The sequence below is a fragment of the Eleginops maclovinus genome, chromosome 8 (assembly GCF_036324505.1).
Source record: "Eleginops maclovinus isolate JMC-PN-2008 ecotype Puerto Natales chromosome 8, JC_Emac_rtc_rv5, whole genome shotgun sequence".
Taxonomy (NCBI): Eukaryota; Metazoa; Chordata; class Actinopteri; order Perciformes; family Eleginopidae; genus Eleginops; species Eleginops maclovinus.
In genome coordinates this window covers 9785021-9802920 of record NC_086356.1, presented here as the reverse complement: position 1 = coordinate 9802920, position 17900 = coordinate 9785021, and the positions used below count along the sequence as shown (strand labels likewise).

The 17900-nt window shown below is 40.4% G+C and overlaps 1 protein-coding gene across 2 annotated transcripts in view; it reads left to right on the top strand.

The window, feature by feature from the left end:
• Positions 1–17684, top strand: part of LOC134868376 (rab GTPase-activating protein 1) — a 60312-nt gene extending 42628 nt beyond the window's left edge. For both annotated transcript variants that reach the window (XM_063889455.1, XM_063889454.1), the window contains 10 exons: positions 25–168; positions 1473–1514; positions 1816–1944; positions 5116–5208; positions 6425–6535; positions 6948–7052; positions 7796–7879; positions 12595–12666; positions 14879–15079; positions 16183–17684. In XM_063889455.1, coding sequence (XP_063745525.1) covers positions 25–168; positions 1473–1514; positions 1816–1944; positions 5116–5208; positions 6425–6535; positions 6948–7052; positions 7796–7879; positions 12595–12666; positions 14879–15079; positions 16183–16305 — 1104 coding nt within the window. In that variant the 3' untranslated portion in view covers positions 16306–17684. The remainder of the gene's footprint in view (positions 1–24; positions 169–1472; positions 1515–1815; positions 1945–5115; positions 5209–6424; positions 6536–6947; positions 7053–7795; positions 7880–12594; positions 12667–14878; positions 15080–16182) is intronic.
• Positions 17685–17900: the final 216 nt, after the last annotated feature.

Sequence of the window (17900 nt, the reverse complement as noted above, 5' to 3'; positions counted from 1 at the left end):
CTGCCTCCTCTCTGTCTTAAACAGGAATATTTACCAGACCTGTACAACCACTTCCTGAATGTTGGTCTGGAGGCTCACATGTACGCCTCTCAGTGGTTCCTCACCCTCTTCACAGCCAAGTTCCCTCTTTACATGGTCTTCCATATCATTGACCTGCTACTGTGCGAGGTTGGTAATAAACAGACACTAACACAACTTTCCTGGCTGCAAATCACATATGTAATTTGTTAACTCTGGCAAATTTAAGCAATAAAAGCCTTCAGGAGTCGATTCATCATCATCATCGTCATCATCATCGCCTTTACATTTCCCATGGCAAGTCTGGGTCACTAGCTCACCTCGAGTTGAATTCAGACTGTGATATCTTTTGGGGAATATTTAGCTTGTGTTTAACCTTTGTCCTAGTTCATCATTTTCTCCTTCTTCTGTCTCTATTCCCATGGCATAGTTCTTCGGCGTTCAGGTTGCTGTAATCTCCCTTAAGGAGGGGCAGCTTGGACGCTTTGTTGATGGCAGTTTCTGATCCAGCACAAGCTGACATGTTATTGTTCAGGGACATCTAGAAACCGTTCTTATCTGGAGCGTAGGTTCCCCGGCGTACATTCTCCTCCCATGAACGACAGCTTTAGTTAGATTTAGGATCCACATTTGTTAAGTATCGCTAATAAGGAATGTTGATTTAGATGTTGAAGTTTGGAACAATGAACACTCCTCCAAGAGCTTGCAATTTGGCCAAAGTTCAATAAAAAGTGTATCCACCCGAAGGCCTCTGAGAGTACTATGACTGATGAGACAAAGATCTTTTTTTTGGCCTGAATGTAAAGCTGTAGATCTAGAAGAACCCATGTTCATTAATATTCTGATTAATGTAGCGTGCAATGATGCTGAACCGAAGCATCGCAACAGCAGGAAACTGGAGAGTGTTCCAAGATATAAGATATGATAGACAAACCCAAGTGCAGAGAGTAAATCTGCTCCAAATCACACACAAACCTCAAACTAAGTACAAGTTTGACCTTTCAGCGTGGTGGTCCAAGCCAAGACAACTGGAGTTTCTCTGGATGTCTTTAAGCTAGCCAGCCAAATCCTCAACCTCTGTGGAGAGAAGTTAAGAGGGTAGATTTTCAACTTCCCATAAAGTCCGACAGCACTGATAAATATTCTCCTAGGAAGAGTAAGAGTTTGCACATTTCAAACAGGCAAAGCTGGAAAATAAAACTACAGAAGAAATTAAAAAAAAATGTATTGTGTGCTGTATGCATTTTAGATTTTTCTCTTTTTATTTGTATAAATCTCGTCAATAGTTTTATGTTCCCATTGATAGCAAATATAATTTCAAAGTCAATAACAAAGAAATCCTATACATTGTGCACATACCCCTCTGCAACTGTTTAACCCATGTTTAATGATGTTATTTGGTCGAACAACAGTCTCTCAATTCCTAAATGTCAAATGTGTCTATTTCTTTTCAGGGCATCAGTGTGATCTTCAATGTAGCCTTGGCCCTTCTGAAGGTAAACACACACAAACAGTATCACTGGCCACCAGAGCTCATAGTAGAACAAAAAAGACAGAGCAAGTGCCACAAGCCATGGAAAGATTGTACACTTGAGTAGTGTAGCATGTGTAGTGTCCCTTCTTGTGAGTTTTGCCTCAAAATAAGGATCTATGAGTTAGAGAAATATCAACTTATATCATATTCTCATATGATCACTTTGCTTCATGTTTAAAAAAAAGCAAGGCATTCATACAGGCTGATCCATGTTCTGTACATGTGTTCTCTAACTCTTTTGTTCCTATCCTTATTTTCCTCAGACATCAAAAGACGATCTGATCCAAACAGACTTCGAGGGTGCACTCAAATTCTTTCGTGTCCCAGTACCGAAGAGATATCGCTCAGAGGAAAATGCAAAGAAACTGATGGAGCTGGCCTGTGGCATGAAGGTGATTTTAAAGTAACAGCTAATAGAGTGCTTCCTTTGAACACACAGCAGCTATGTCTGTTCTGCCTTTCATCCCTTATACTGCACAAAGACCCAGCATCAGCTTTACTTATTATTCAGTTTCTAAGTCTTCTTAGTAACCACAATATCAAAACTAAAGGTCTTCAAAATGTTCAGAAAACATAAAGCTGTAATAGATTTGAAATAATTGAAACAAATAACCCAGAATGTTCTCTGATCAGATAACCCAGATAGATTGTAATGGATAAAACCTCTATATAGTCCCGCAGTACACCCTAAATACCACTAGGGGTCGCTTTTGAACCTTGAATCAAGTTCTACAAATGCAATTCCACACACACACACACACACGCACACGCACACACACGCCTGTGTCCTGACCTGTTTCGAACAGGCTGTCCTAGTTTAGAGGTACCTGACTTTGAAGGTAACTTTGGGCAGAGATATTTATTAGATCTAACTCTGTAAAGGAGCCAGCTTGGAGATATTTTGGCTTATTCAGTTAGACAGGTGGGAACAGAGAGAGAGATAACACGAGCAGATTATCCATCAAAACTCTAGTGGAACTAAATCAGAGGCAACTGGACTCATTTTTGAGGCATCAGTTGTGAACATAAATCACGGGTTTGGGCTGATGTGGCCTCTCAGATGGAAGCCAGTATAAACACATTGTTTTTATTCACGAGTGCTGGCTTTATTTTGACTATTAAGGGTTGCTTTATACCCACTTTTATAAAATTCCTGCATATAGTTACCTAGACGCACATTGCCTTGTGATTTCTGCATACTGAGGTTATTTCCAGTAAACCTTATTCAACCCTCAAAACAAAAAACAATGTCTGAGCTTAGAATTAATCTGAATCAAGGTAGGCTAATCTGAAGCTTGGATTTCGCTGTAGAGGGATTAACTGATCAGCTTACTGGTGTCCTCATTCACTGATGACCCTGCCTTCTGATTGGAGCACTGATCTTTCTGCACTGCCAGGTGATCTAACTTTTAGCTCAGATTTTTAAGGCATCTAGGCAGTGATTTAAAGTCTGGATTATATCTTTAAAATGATTTACATCTGGATTTAGTTTGAGTAAAACATTTTTTATTATTATTTATTTAAAAGAGGTTCTGGTCCTTCGCCCTCGTTGACCTCCTTTTCACTCTGACGGTGGAAAAAGCATAAGGCTGTAAAGCAGGATTTTAGTTATACTATCCCATGAGGTAGAAAAAAAGAGGATTTATAATGCCTCCAGTAGAAAAACCCTTTAAACTACTTAGTAATTGTGGTCAAAGGTCATTATAATTTGAATAATTTTGAATATGTGACAAACAGTTGGAAACTACGGTCAGGTCAGAAAATGTATTCATGAGACAACCTCAGGGTCAAACTGGGGTCATTCATTTTGTGTCAGTGTGTAGTTGTTACACCTTTTTCTCTTCTTGTCTGCCAACCTTTTGACTTCTAACGGGAATAAAGGCAAATTGCTCAGGGAATTTAAATGCAAATCATGAATGCGTGCAGTTATTTTATTTACCTCTGTGCTAGTTTCCATCTTTTTATGTTTACCTAATAGCCCTTGATTTTATTTTCAGTTCATATGCCCGCCGAGGAGGTATTTCTCTATAGTAAGCAATTATCCAAATGAAGAAAGTTTATTAAAGGTTTTTCAAGGTTTAGTAGAGCAGAGAATAATAAGCACATCACATAAGAGGTGTAAGAAAATTCCTCCTGTAGTGCACTTTAAGAAAACTATCCGGATGGTACGGCACAGGTAATTAGGCAATGTATAACTGATCCGAGACTTGTAAGGTGGGAAATATTTAATGTGTATAACCTATGGCTGTGTTTAAGAGAGCTGCTTTATGTTCCTAATTGCTTTTGTAAGAGATAACTTTTGCGAACCCAGCTTTCTGTCACTGCAAGAGAAAAGAGGAAAGAGGAAAAGGGCATGGATGAGGCCTCTCCTGCCCTGATGACCTCATGTACTTTTTCTCCCTTGTCTGTATCCCATGTTCATGCACACACACACACACACACACACACACACGTGCAGGGACCAACTTAAAACAGGACATTTGGATCATGCTGTCCCAGTTCTGCCATCATCATTAAGTGGAAAGTGCTGGGAGGATTTGGACCATCGGATTTAATGTAATAGATAACCTACATTTGAGGTATTCAGGCCTGCATGCAAACAGCAATGGTACACTAATGTTGCAGCTGTTATCAGATTAGATTTAAATCCAAAGATAAGCTAAGCAGGTGTCTCTTTCATGTTAAAAATCAAGCACACCATGTTTACTGTACGGTAGCTATCTCTTTTAAAAAGCCCAATGTAAGGCAGCAGCTCGGCAGTGAAAGGCCTGTTGATGAGACTGCCTTTGTGTGCATCTGTAGGCATTACTGTGATTATAAGCGTTTGAATGAGAAAGTTTTGGGAGAACAGAGGTGTGCAATAGAACCTGAACTCTGTACTGCTTTTTCTGTTCATCAACAATGTAATAAATAGTGTGAGCAGATGCCAATTAGTTTTACCTGCCTGGAGAGATTTCTGTACAGTTCCTTTGATTCAGCTCTTTTTGCAACTGCTGTAGTTAATAAGAGATTTGAATGTGAACAAACCAGTGTGATTGATTATACAATGTAATTTAGGATTAGAACGTACAAAGTTTCCTAATCAGACAGAAACACGTATATGCTGTCTTCAGGGAACATTCAGCCCCTGTTAATGCGCATGTCTTGTGTAACAGCATCATTTTAAATGTGTACTCTTGAAGATTAACTAATAAAACACCTTTTTGAAAGTCAGCAAATCAGTTTAGTGGCATTGTTTGGGCAGTGAAATCCCAATGGACCGGCTTCTCAGAAAGAAAATTACAGTAGCAAATTGGGCCTAATTTTTCTGTAATCTCTTAATTTTGCCATTGCATCCTTTTCAAATGCTGATCTGATCTAAAGACCACCACAATCCAACAGAACAAATCTATCCCGATGAGATGAGAAAGACTCAGCTCCTTTTGGTTCCTGAGCCAAAACCTTTTGGGCTCATTTTAAATTCATATTTTTCGTGATTTGTTAATAAGTGTTATTCTTCATGTGCGTGTGATATATTTGATGAGTTTATAACATTTATCTTTTCTGCCTTCACTGCCCAACAGATCAGCCAGAAAAAGCTGAAGAAGTTTGAGAAGGAGTACCACACCCTGAGAGAGCAGCAGGAGCAGCAGGAGGCCCCCATTGACAGATACGAGGTAGAAATTGGCCAAACATATTCACCTTTGCACACGTAGAACTTAGAAATAATAACAATTGTCTATGAAATTAACACAGATTTAATTTAAAGCTGTATCTGCTTTTTGAAATAACGTGCAATTCTAACCCTATTCTTACACCTTGTTACAATAACTTTCAGTTTTCTGAGTTTGTGATTATATTTTAGCTTACCATTCGATCTCACACCTCTGGAACAATACTCCACTATATGTTTCACCAGTTAGTGTAATAACTACAACTATATTCTGACAGATTTTCCACTGGACGGAATAAATAATTATTTCACTGTAGACCTTGACAGTCCTTGTTCGGTAAAGAAAAACTACATGGCGCCCAGAAAGCCATTTATTGTACATGCCATAAGTCATCTCAAGGGTATCGGGGCTGGTTGTACACAGTACAAGATCATCAATTACAGTGACTGAACTTCTGCTTTGTTTGCTCATGATAATGCTTGCAACGAACCATTTACCAAGATCATTTTTTTTTCTTGAATGACAAACGAAAAGATATCTTGTTTAAATTATTGCATTTTATGAAGATACAGTCGCCACATTAACCGCAGCTTGATAAGCTGACTGCTGTCAGGTTGGTTCATTCATATTGTGATTTTTGTCTGAGTATATTTCAGTGTCATTTCTCCTTATTTATTATGATGTTATTTGCAACATCTGGTCTGTCTGAGCCAGCCTTTGTGTAAAAAATTAAATAAATACCATCCTAGATTAAACAAATACTGCAATATAATATATTTTATTGAAGGTGCAAACACTCCAGATTTTATAGACTTTTTCCTGATCAATCTTTAATTGTCATCTCTTGGAAAATAAGTCAGCTCTCTTTCGCTGTTAATGATGTACACTCAGGTTATGCTCTGTTAAACATTACAGACAACTCCTAAAGTGGAATCACGCTCTCACCTGATCACTTTTACACCCGCAGTCTGTATTTTGTTGCACTGACACAGGAAACTCGTTGCTTAAACATTAATTTGCAAATTCTCACGAGTAACTCTCTTTTTCCCCCGTCTCTTCCTTCCTCTTTCATGTTCCCTTCCTTATATCCGTTCATATGCTCTTCTGTTTTATTGTCCTACTTTTTTTCTTGTTTCTCCTCTTTGCTTTGTCTTCATCTCCCCTTCCTGCCCTCTTCCTGTTTTTATCCTTCTCTCTTTAAATCTCTCCCTCCGTCCAGCGGGAGAACCGTCGTCTGCAAGAGGCTAACATGCGTCTGGAGCAGGAGAATGACGACCTGGCGCATGAGCTAGTCAGCAGCAAGATAGCTCTGCGGAAAGACCTCGACAACGTAAGCTGAGACAAGGGATGTGTGTGTGTGTGTGTGTGTGTGTGTGTGTGTGTGTGTGTGTGTGTGTGTGTGTGTGTGTGTGTGTGTGTGTGTGTGTGTGTGTGTGTGTGTGTGTGTGTGTGTGTGTGTGTGTGTGTGTGTGTGTGTGTGTGTGTGTGTGTGTGTGTTCATTAAAGTGTGTGTTGTCTCTTAACAGAAGCAAAAATGCGTTCAATGTGGCAACAATTGTGCAAGAAGTGAAATAACATGACAAAAATTGCAGGCGTACAAGTGTTTGTGCAAAAAACACACATGTAGCAACTTAAGGAGAAATGAAAGCAAGTGTATCTTACAATGACCTCATTAACATTAGGTTATTTTGGTGTGTGTGTGTGTGTGTGTGTGTGTGTGTGTGTGTGTGTGTGTGTGTCAGGCTGAGGAGAAGGCAGACGCACTGAATAAAGAGTTGCTGCTGACCAAACAGAAACTGGTGGACTCTGAGGACGAGAAGAGGCGACTGGAGGAAGAATCTGCACAGGTTAGAGCCAACAACCAGACATCTTTCTGCCTGTAGCTACCCTTTAGCTGAATATACGGTTTTCGTTGAATCTCAAGGGGGCACACAGAGTTATAGATGTTAGGGAGGCGTCAGCGATATTGCAACACAAATTCTCATGTGAATGGATGAACAGAATTATTGTGAAAACTGCCTGACTCTCCTGTCCTGGGGTGGAGAGGCAGCAGGAAGTATGCAATATCGATGTGACAAGCTATGACTGAGCAGCCTATCTGTTATGGACGGAGCCAAGAGTCTGCACGTTTTTATTATTTATTTGAATCTCACACTAGAATGGTTGATTTTACTGATGAGGGCATTTTTTGCTATTTCCTCCCTGCCTGTATTTTCTATTAATGTTATAAAACTGGCTTAAAGAACTATATTATAAGCATTTTCAAGCTTTTTTTCTATTATCTATGCCATACCTTCTATGTCAAAGGCTTTCAAAGAGTTCAATCTCTCCGAGATGAAAGACAAGCCTGTGTGTTCAAAGCAGTCCTCCAAATGTGTCTCCTTGAATGTGTAGGTGAAGCAGTGAACGATTTATTGCTTACACAGAGGTGTTGGTTAAGGTTGTGACTTTGCCCCGAGCTGCACGTCTGCCTATACCTGTCTCAGTCTTCTTCACATGTCACGGCAGTGACACGGTCGTGACTCGACCTCTGTTCTTGTTGTCTGCCCCCCCGACCTCCTAACAGGATCCTGTTTGTTTGTTTCCACAGCTGAAGGAGATGTGCAGGCGAGAGCTCGATAAATCTGAATCAGAGATAAAGAAGAACGGCTCCATCATTGGAGAATACAAGCAGGTTTGTACTGTATGAGAAGTAATCATTTTAAATGATTAAAGGTGCCATACAATGCATCTATCTGGTATTTTAAATTGTTCTCTGATGTCTACAAAGAAAGTATATAACTTTGGTTGATCCAAAAAATGTCCAGATGGGGTTTTACAGGCTCATTTACAACCCTATGACCTAGAATGCTGAATTGCCTTATTTGGGCACTCATTTAAATAATTATGATTACCTCTGCTCTGATTGGCTGGTTTACAAGGAGCAATCCATGGCTGCCTCAGAGCCCAAAGAAGTAAGTGAAGTTTGCGAAACTGTGAGAGATTAACATTGGAGGCTATTGGCATCCAACCTTACGTGTTTGAGCCTTTATCGGAGGAGGAAACCGATGAATTTGAAGAACAGCCAGTTGGTCAGAGATTGGAGAGCAACGTTACGGAGTGGTAAGTGTTAGCGTTAGTGTTTCCAGCAGCTGCTGTATGCAAATGTTGGGGCTGGACTACCGTGTGAGACGATACTCACAGGGGTTGTTGTAATTTCACCCGTTTTACCGCTGTGATATGCATATTCATGATTTGCACGTGAAGGAGGAAACAATGGTGTTTGAGGTTAACGGTATGTCAGTTCAATGTACCGAACTCTCCTTATTCAACTATGCCAAGGTAAATACAGTTTTCCATTCTATGGCACCTTTAAAATAAGAAGTCTAGCAACAGGGTAGATCCCTCAGTTAGCATATGCAGTCATAAGAGCCTCTGTGTTTGATTCATATTCCTGTTTCACTCTGACGTTTTATCACTGAAACATTTTAGAGAAGTGAAACTGTAACCAGTGCCACACCCACACCAGTTTCCTTGAAACGTTTTTGAACAATTGGATTTTAGGTTTAAATTAGCATAATAACTCACCATGCAGTGAACAGGGTCTGCTGTATATACCTAAAAGGAGTTACTCAAGCAAGAAATGCAAACTGAGAATAGACGATGATACAAATGAAATAAACTCATTACATTAAAGAGAGCTAGATAAACTCAGGAAAATATATGATGCAACATGGATTGTGTTACATCTTTATTATGTATTTATATTTATTATAGAGTGCTTATTACATCTATGCATTTTAACTTAAAAAATACAGGTAAAAGAAAAATTTAATCTAAAAAGATAAATGTATACAAACCTAAAGACAATGGTTCAGCCAGTCTCTCTGTGAGGCCGCTCACTCAGAAATAAAGCAAGAAGCTGGGCCATTAACAGCCTAAAAGATAATCAATAAAATATTAAAATCCTTAAACCAGCAGGGAGCTGCTGTTAAGAGATAAAAATAAGTGTGGACAAGGCTTAGCAGCTGACTTCTGTGCAGCTGCTGCTGTTTTCCAACAGCAAGAAAGTAACTGGTCACTAATTATGTATGTAAGAGAATTTATTCTCACTTGTGGCTTAGATTTAATTTAAAAGGAGCTTTTAAATTGAAAATAGATGACCAGAAAACTGTTCATTGATCTGGAAAACGCACCGAACACTGGAGCTCCACTAATAAAGATGCAAGTGCATACAAAAGAAGGTGAAATTGATGATGAGGTACAAGAAGATCATTCTCAAGGTCTGAGGTGGAGTTTGGCTAGCCATGTGTTATAAATGTAAAGATTTGGTGACATTTTCAAGTGTGTTTGTTTGAAGACTTAAGACCAAATAGTCATTTAGAGACTCTTGAAAAAGTGGCCAGCTGTTGGCAATCTCTGCATCACAGCAAGTAATGGCCTGGAGACTTTTTTAAGGTAATTTAATCACAAAGACAATGAATAAAAAGTGAATCCAGTTTAATAATATTCTGATAGTTCTTGTCCTGATCCTTTCATATTTAAATAGGCCAAGGATTTATTATCATGGAAATAAACTCATACTTTTCTCAAGCGGCACCAAGTGAGTGGCGCCATAAGATATTTTCTTTTTCAGATTTACATTACCATTTAGGATTAGATTACTCCGTTTTGGTTCATGTTGAGTTTCCATCCTTAACTCCGGTTGTTTGAATACCTCTTCTCGCCGTATCAATCCTTATTTGGCTTTTCTTCTCAGATCTCAGCTCTGATCAAGCCATTACCGTTGCTATAAATATTTAAAAACAATACAAGAGCAATCCATATTCAGTCATGTATCTACTTTGTGAACGAGAAACATCTAAATTAACTAAGTGTCCCTGAGCTGAACCCAGAGTCTCTGATGAATTAGCATGCCAGCATATTTTGAGTTCCTGTCTCTCCGAGTTCCTATTAGGCTGATTTCATCCTTTCAGATCTCATCCTGTCACTGAATGCTTAAATATAAACCCACTCAGATCAAAAACTATCAACTCAGACATTATGCAACAATCCAGCTCCAACTGCTCGCGAGGCACACAGAAATAGCCGGAGGACAAATTTAGAAGCAAATCTTAACTTCACCTGAGTCTAAAAATATTGGTTTGACTTGACAGCAGATGTGAAAACTCCAATACTTGTGTGTTTGTGTGTGTATTATAGGTCAAAGCAGCTTCAGATTGTTAGCATGCAGCTGAGCAGAGCAAAATGTTAAAATGGCGCCTTATCAAAAATAGTTATTTTTGTGACAGGGAAAATGGGGGTGATGGATGGAAAGGGGGGGTACATGAACAAAAGTCTGTGGAGGAGAGAGACGAGGAGGACAGCAGCATTCAATCTTCTGGGATTGACAAGTTGAGGAATGTCCCAAAATAGCCTGCATTGTTTCCCAACCCAGTTACCTCAACTTATTCTTCAAATTGAGTTTTCCTATTTCAGTGGCTGCGAATGCCAAGTGTTTTTTTGTGGGATCCCATCCAAAAAGATGTGTGTGCTAATTGCCCCTCCAGCCCACGAGAACAGAGAAACGTCTGTTGATGGTGGAGCTAAAAACGGTGTCGAGTGGCGTATTGTAATCCCTGCTGTAAAGCTGGAGAGGAGATGCACTCAGGGACAGGGACATGAGCCAATGCTAGTGTCTCTGAGGCCTTGTTAGCAATATATTTATTTGATTTCTTACAGTTTAAAAGGATTATGACCAAGGACACACCAAACATATCATGTTTTATTCATGTAGTGTTAGAAAGCAATTTAAATAGCATTTACATTTAATGTGCTAATTATAGGTATGCATGCATCATTGAAAAAAACCACGGAAAATACAAAAGGTAGTCATTTCACACCTGGAGCAGAGTGGAAATACTTCATATAAATAAAGCTGAAATTGTTTGTGGAAAAAAGGAAAATTGCCCATAAAGCAATTAAAAGAATGAAGAAAACAACCATTCTAAATTTAAATAAGCACATTATTCATTGACAGCATGTGTGTGGATGGTACCCCAGTGAGGACTGACATGTATCTGATCTTTCACACAAAGACTTTGAATCTTATCCCTTCTACAAACTAGAAAAACATCTAAAGAGAGGAAAATGCAATGTAGAAAACTGATTGAAGACACAATGCCCGTGGCTGAAGTAAAACCTTCACAAAATAAAAAGATGTGCCACATGCCTTGAAGTAGTTTAAAAAAAAAAGGAAGCGGGTAGAGCAGGAGCAAGCGGAGAGCTGCAAGAGGAAGAGGTGATCAGCAGTGATGAAGGCAAGGTAGAGAAATGGGCTCCGTAACGGTAGTTGAGAGCAAATGAAGCACAAGCTGACAGCAGGAACAGATAAAAAAAGACATGTAGGAGGAGGGAGATGGATATCTGCTTTGCTAAAGACACACCGAGAGATGTATAGATTGATCCCTAAAGGCGGAGGATGAAGAGATATACAGTGTATGCCACAGGGAGGGAGAGAGATATGCAGAGAGCAGGAGCACAGAGCAGGAGCAGATAGAGTGATAGATCGTCTGTCGAGGAGAGGTGGGATGACCCGATGTTCCCGTTAGGATGACTCATGTCACATCGATCTTTCTGTTTGTCGGCAAGCGAGAGCGCAACTATGTAGGTGTGTGTGTGTGTGTGTGTGTGTTTGTAGCTGTGGGTTATAGGTATAGGAGGAGGAGACAAAGAGATAGGGTTTAAGTAAGGATGGACATGCATACTTGTGTGTGTGGTCTGATCTGGTGAGCTTTGCTGGAAACACGGGACCTTGCGACACACTAATGGACTTAAGAGTAAGAGGATTAAGTCTCGGCCATACAGACTAAGATACACAAAGAAGGGAGTAACATGGTTGTGCACTGCATGGTCAAGAGAGGTCAGACTTCACGGGAACAATATACTTCGCCGTTTAAAATTGGATTTCAATTTGTTTTGAGGTTCGCATTTAGTTTATTTTCTTATTATATCCCAGCTTTATAAAAAAACCTTGGGAGTGGAATGAAAAACAAGGGGGATTGATTTTTTTATAACCCTCTTTTTCAGCAGTAATGACATCGATTGACCGATATCCTTATGTGATAAATGTTTAATTATTACATTTTCTTTAATCCTTGAAACAACGTTCTAATGCAGAACTATTCATGTCATTTTTGGGTTATAAATGTATTGATTAGATAACCTTCAAGACTCTGAAAATTAAAACAAGCCTCTGTATAATGTTTATTTTTCGCTTACCAAAACAGAGCAGCTCAAGATACAAAAGCCTTACAGTACTGTTTCACCGACCGAGTGTCATGTTGAGTGGCTCGGTAGAAATTCAAAGGGCTTCCGCTGAAATGTTGATCATGTTGATGGCAGACTGAACAATGTGTCTATTTCATATAGATCTGCTCCCAGCTGAGTGAACGACTGGAGAAACAACAGACGGCCAACCGAGGAGAGTTGGAGAAAATCCGGGTGAATTTTACACACACACACACCTCGAAACACTGCTGTGTGCATTCAAACACAGGAGGATGAGTAACAGCCTGGACTATAAGTGGAGTTTAAAAACAGAGCTGCGTTGATACCGGAAAAATGTATGAATGGATCGACTTTTACAGTTACTGATTGAGAAGTAAATGAGACAAAGTGTAGAGGGGGAATCTACATGTATCAGACTTTCTTGACAATCGTTGTAGAGTATTTTAAGCTCTTACTTCCAGGTACAACGTCAGTCTGAAACGCACACAACAGTTAGGCAGAGAAATCAAAGCGTTTTTGGGGGGAGAAGGAGGTTTTCGGTAAAGGAGCCAGGGCCAAGCATCTCACTTCCAGCACTTGGCGGGTGAAATGTTTGTTTGGACTGTAGCTGGGAGGCCATTTTGGCACAGAGTTCTGTCAGGGCTGCCCAAGGACTCACAAAAGGTTTATTGAACCAAGGACATTTTCTGTAAGAATGTAGCTGTGTGTGTGTGTGTGTGTGTGTGTGTGTGTGTGTGTGTGTGTGTGTGTGTGTGTGTGTGTGTGTGTGTGTGTGTGTGTGTGTGTGTGTGTGTGTGTGTGTGTGTGTGTGTGTGTGTGTGTGTGTGTGTGTGTGTGTGTGTGTGTGTGTGTGTGTGTGTGTGTGTGTGTGTGTGTTCTTGTTCTTGTTCTTCTCTGTTATTTGCTAATAATGCTGCAGCAAATGCAATAAAGCTGTCGGCAATCGCAATTATAACGGAAGTAGGGGCCCAGTGATGCAGAGTGAATATTGTATAACTGTTACTCACAACATTGTTAATTAAAAATGTCTAAATAATGCACTGACGTACTTCTTCCCGATCACTCTATTTAAAGTGACGACAGAAACAATTTGAGCTCTCGGCTGCTTCATTAACGCTCGCAGCCACTTGTGCCGTGATGAGCCCGGAACCGTTAAGTGTAATTACCGTTCAGCTTTAAGCTCAGATGACAGTTTAATCCAAATGAAATGTAATACTGTTATGAAATATTAATTCTAAGGGAATATCTCAACCAGTAGAGTCAATTCATGTTGCTAAGGAACAAAAACATTGACCCTGTGCTGTAGACTATGCTCCGTGTTATTGCAAAGTAAAGTGTTAATCTATCAACAGTGCTCACAGAGGAGTAAAGCTATTAAAGAGGACCCAACCTGCACAGCCATTAGGAGCGTGGCAGCCGTGAGCCAAATTTAAAATTGTCTGTGCTGCAGTAATGTTATTCTCGATAAGTCTGGGACTATTTTTACACCCTCAAAGACTTTGAGCACAGCTTAGCTATACCGTCCCGCTCACACAGTGCTACTTTAATGATTTAACATTAAATAATGAAGAATTAAAATGACTGTAATGGGGTGTTGTCTAGCAGGCTCTGTTTGCAGTGATTTTCTGTTACTGCTTGCACAAATGCCCTCTGCCCAATAATGGATCTTCGTACAGTGTACAAGGGCTCCCAAAAAGATCTCTCTGGCAAAAGGGCAGAAGGAGGGCAGCCCTGACAGAAGAGGGAAAGTGTAGCTGGCTTGTACCGCTGTCACACTAATGAGCTGCCATGCTTCAATAACTAAGCAGAGCCCTCTCTCTTCTCAAACTGTAAAATCTCTACCGCACACAGATAGACGACAACCTCACAGAATATAAATGTCACATGTAATAATGTCATTAAAATGATATGTATATTCCCATTAAAATGTCTCTAAAACCTATTAAAATATGTTATATATTATAGTATGTCCTAATAAGTCAGAGTTGTATGTGATAACAATTATGTTAAACAGTCAGTCATACTTTTATTCTACAAACTGCTTTAAAAAATGTCAGCAAAGTATGTCCTGAGAAATGACGGTACAGAAAAACGGTATCAGTAATAGTAAAGTATGTCACTAAAATACATTGCGTAGTAAAAAAATGTCGTAGTTTAGTGTGTCATGAATAACCATGTAATAAATCATAACATATTTTGATAATAAGTCAAATTATGGTTTATTATTCCATCAAATCACTCAATAATATGTCATAAAGAAAGAGTCTCTCCATCATTTGACCATTTCCCCTCAGTTTTATTTTGTTTTTCCTACTGTACTCCAGCTTCAATGATGATGGTGATATATCAGAGCGTTGTGAAGATGAGAGTTTTTGTTCACTGATTGTATGTCTGTTACATCTCTTCACTGTCTCTTCATCTCTAGTTCAAAGTGGAAGGCTGTGAGAAGTGCAGTAGTCTTTTCAACAAAGAAGGCCGTGTGCGGGCCCCTGTGAGCACAGCCCCGGCGGGGGGGTCTGAGGAACAAGACGAGGAGAAGGAGGGTTTGAAGAGCCAGCTGAGAGAGATGGAGCTGGAGCTGGCCCAGACCAAACTGCAGCTGGTGGAGGCTGAGTGCAAAATCCAGGTACACTAAAACACAGGCTTGGCCAAAATCAATAAGCAAAGAGATAACTTTGAGATAACTATATGTGACTCAAACAAATGCATATGAATATGGAGGATTTCCTTTTCACCTGGGTTCACCCCCCTGATGCTCGAGGACCTTGCAAGTCATGCCGCATTTATTTAGGTGCAATATAACTGGAATTATTCTAGTTCTGCTCCCATTGCAGCTCATCTAGATTATGTAAGCCCCTACACAAAAACAGAAGTACTGTAACAGTAACTGTATCTGCTGTCCTGATGTCAATGGGGAGCTCATTCCTCCATTTATGAGCCAGTGTTTTTTTTTAAGGATACCTGGGTTCCACTTGCAGAGAGCGAGTAGCAAGCCCATTGGCTGACGCAGAGCGAGGTGCAAGTAATGGATTGTATGGTTTAACCAAGGCCTGGATGTAGGACTGACCCCTTCACAGCTCGCTACACCAGTACCAGTAATATCTATACTACCTGCTCTTATGTTAAACAATGTGTCACCTGCACGAGAATTAAAGCTGAAGTCATATTACTACCCTTATGATTATTAAACCACGATGAGACAGCACAAATCCAGCAGAAAATAGACTATTGACAAGATGCAGTCAAAGAAATTCGAGGCGTAATCCAAATTTTAAGAAGTTGTTGACATTGCTGTGGTTAGGTCTAGTGGTGGAGAGCGTTGGACTATTTCCGAAATATATGTGGGCACAGTTGCAGTAGCTAAAAGTCAATGTGTAAATAGTTGGTAAGATTAGAGAAAGTGAGTGTGGGCTGAGTTTGAGCATGGCAGGAGTAGAGTGAACTATTCATCATGAAAGTTTTTGACCAACAGCAGAAGCTCTGATATGAGTTCATCAGGAAGGATGTCGTAAAAAGAAAGATGAGGATTTCATATGATTAATGGTGTGTTTTAAAGTGGGGAGGGAGTTGGGGGGAACGTTGCTGATTGATGAACGGCAAAGTGGTGAAAAATACTTTAAAAAGTACACAGAGGCTTTGAAAAGTGAACCAAAATCTGCTTAATTTTGAAAATTACTGACTGGTTTGGAACCCTGCTGATGGATAACTTTTTATTTTCTCTTCCATCAGGACCTGGAGCACCACCTGGGTCTGGCCCTGAACGAGGTGCAGGCCGCCAAGAAGACCTGGTTCAACCGGACGCTCAGCTCCATCAAGACCGTCACTGGGAACCAGGGCAAGGAGACCACCTAACCTGATAACCCCCATCCCCCAGTTTTACCCAGACCATGTGTGGAGCTCAATGCAACCCCCCACACTGAAACCTGCGGGCACATAACTTAACCCACCGACTTTAACTTGAACATTGACCGTTAAATCCCAGGACGTCCATCACTACGGACTGAGTTTCTTGTTCGTCTTATTAAGAATGTCGTCATGCTTCCCTGTTCCCACAGCTCCAAATCTAAACATAATCCCCATCCATTACTTCCCCCCTCCACCCCAAATGACTACAGCCAAATGTGCTGCTGAGAAGGGGGCAGAAAAACAACCGTACCACTTTCCCCAGAGACACGATGTGCTTCCACCGAAAAGAAACGCTTAAAAGAAAAAAGGAGGTGCTTCATTTATTTCTGTCTTTGTACTGCTGATAATACAGACCCGCAGAAGGAAGGCAGGACATCTGAAATGTTACTGTCCTGACAGGATAGAGAAGAAAACACTCCGTCCTTCCTCACTCTTCTGCGTGCTCCCCTCTAAACTACTGGCACACCAGTGGCACCAGTCCCTGTTTTAAGTTTTAGGTACGAGAGCTAATAGACGCCTTTTCAAAACTGAGCTTTTTTCAAACTTACGTTGAACAATACCTTTTGTTTTCTATGTATGTACAGGAATGTGCTAATGTAATGAGCATATGTGTGTGTGGAAGCACGCATGTCTTGTGTTGACTATAGGCTGTATGTTTTAACCTGTGTGAGACTGAAAAATATGTGTTTGAATGCATAAATAATAGGCTGAAGAAAATGTGTATAAGAGGAAGAAGGAGACATCGATGGAACTCCACGGGGAAAAGAAAAGCACTAAGGGTGTGTGTGTGTGTGTGTGTGTGTGTGTGTGTGTGTGTGTGTGTGTGTGTGTGTGTGTGTGTGTGTGTGTGTGTGTGTGTGTGTGTGTGTGTGTGTGTGTGTGTGTGTGTGTGTGTGTGTGTGTGTGTGTGTGTGTGTGTGTGTGTGTGTGTGTGTGTGTGTGTGTGTGTGTGTTCATGCATGTAAGGGGAAAGAGTGTTTCCCCGGTTGTCAAGTTTCCTTTATTGTTTAAATGTGCAGATGAATGATGCTGAAGAAGAGTTTGCTGACAAAGCCTTGATCAGAAGGTCGATAAAGTTGAAACTAGTGGATGTGCATATTTAAATTACAGTCAATTTTCCTCACCACAAATATCTGAAATTTATCATGCTTGGGGTTTGTTTGGTTTGGATGTCCCAGCACAAAGAAACTAAGAAACGCTCCGAACCGTGCAGACCTCCTCATGTAGTATACAGTATGTGTATTTATGTTACAACACTGTCCAAGTGGTGCAATGCTTTTTCAAACCATAAACATCACTTTGAGGAAGTGGCGATAGAAAGCCCACGCACAGAACCTTGTGATTCCTGCTGCACTTGAACACACCTTCAACCCCCCACCCTCCCGCTGTCAGGCCCAGCTGCTAGGTGACCTTCGACCTCTGAACTCCACTAGCAGGGTCACGTGTGGTACTTCGTTGAGCAGGGTGACAGACGGTTTAGTTTTTCACACTTCAGTCGGATATTTGGGTTCTCTTTTACCACCACACACACACACTGAATT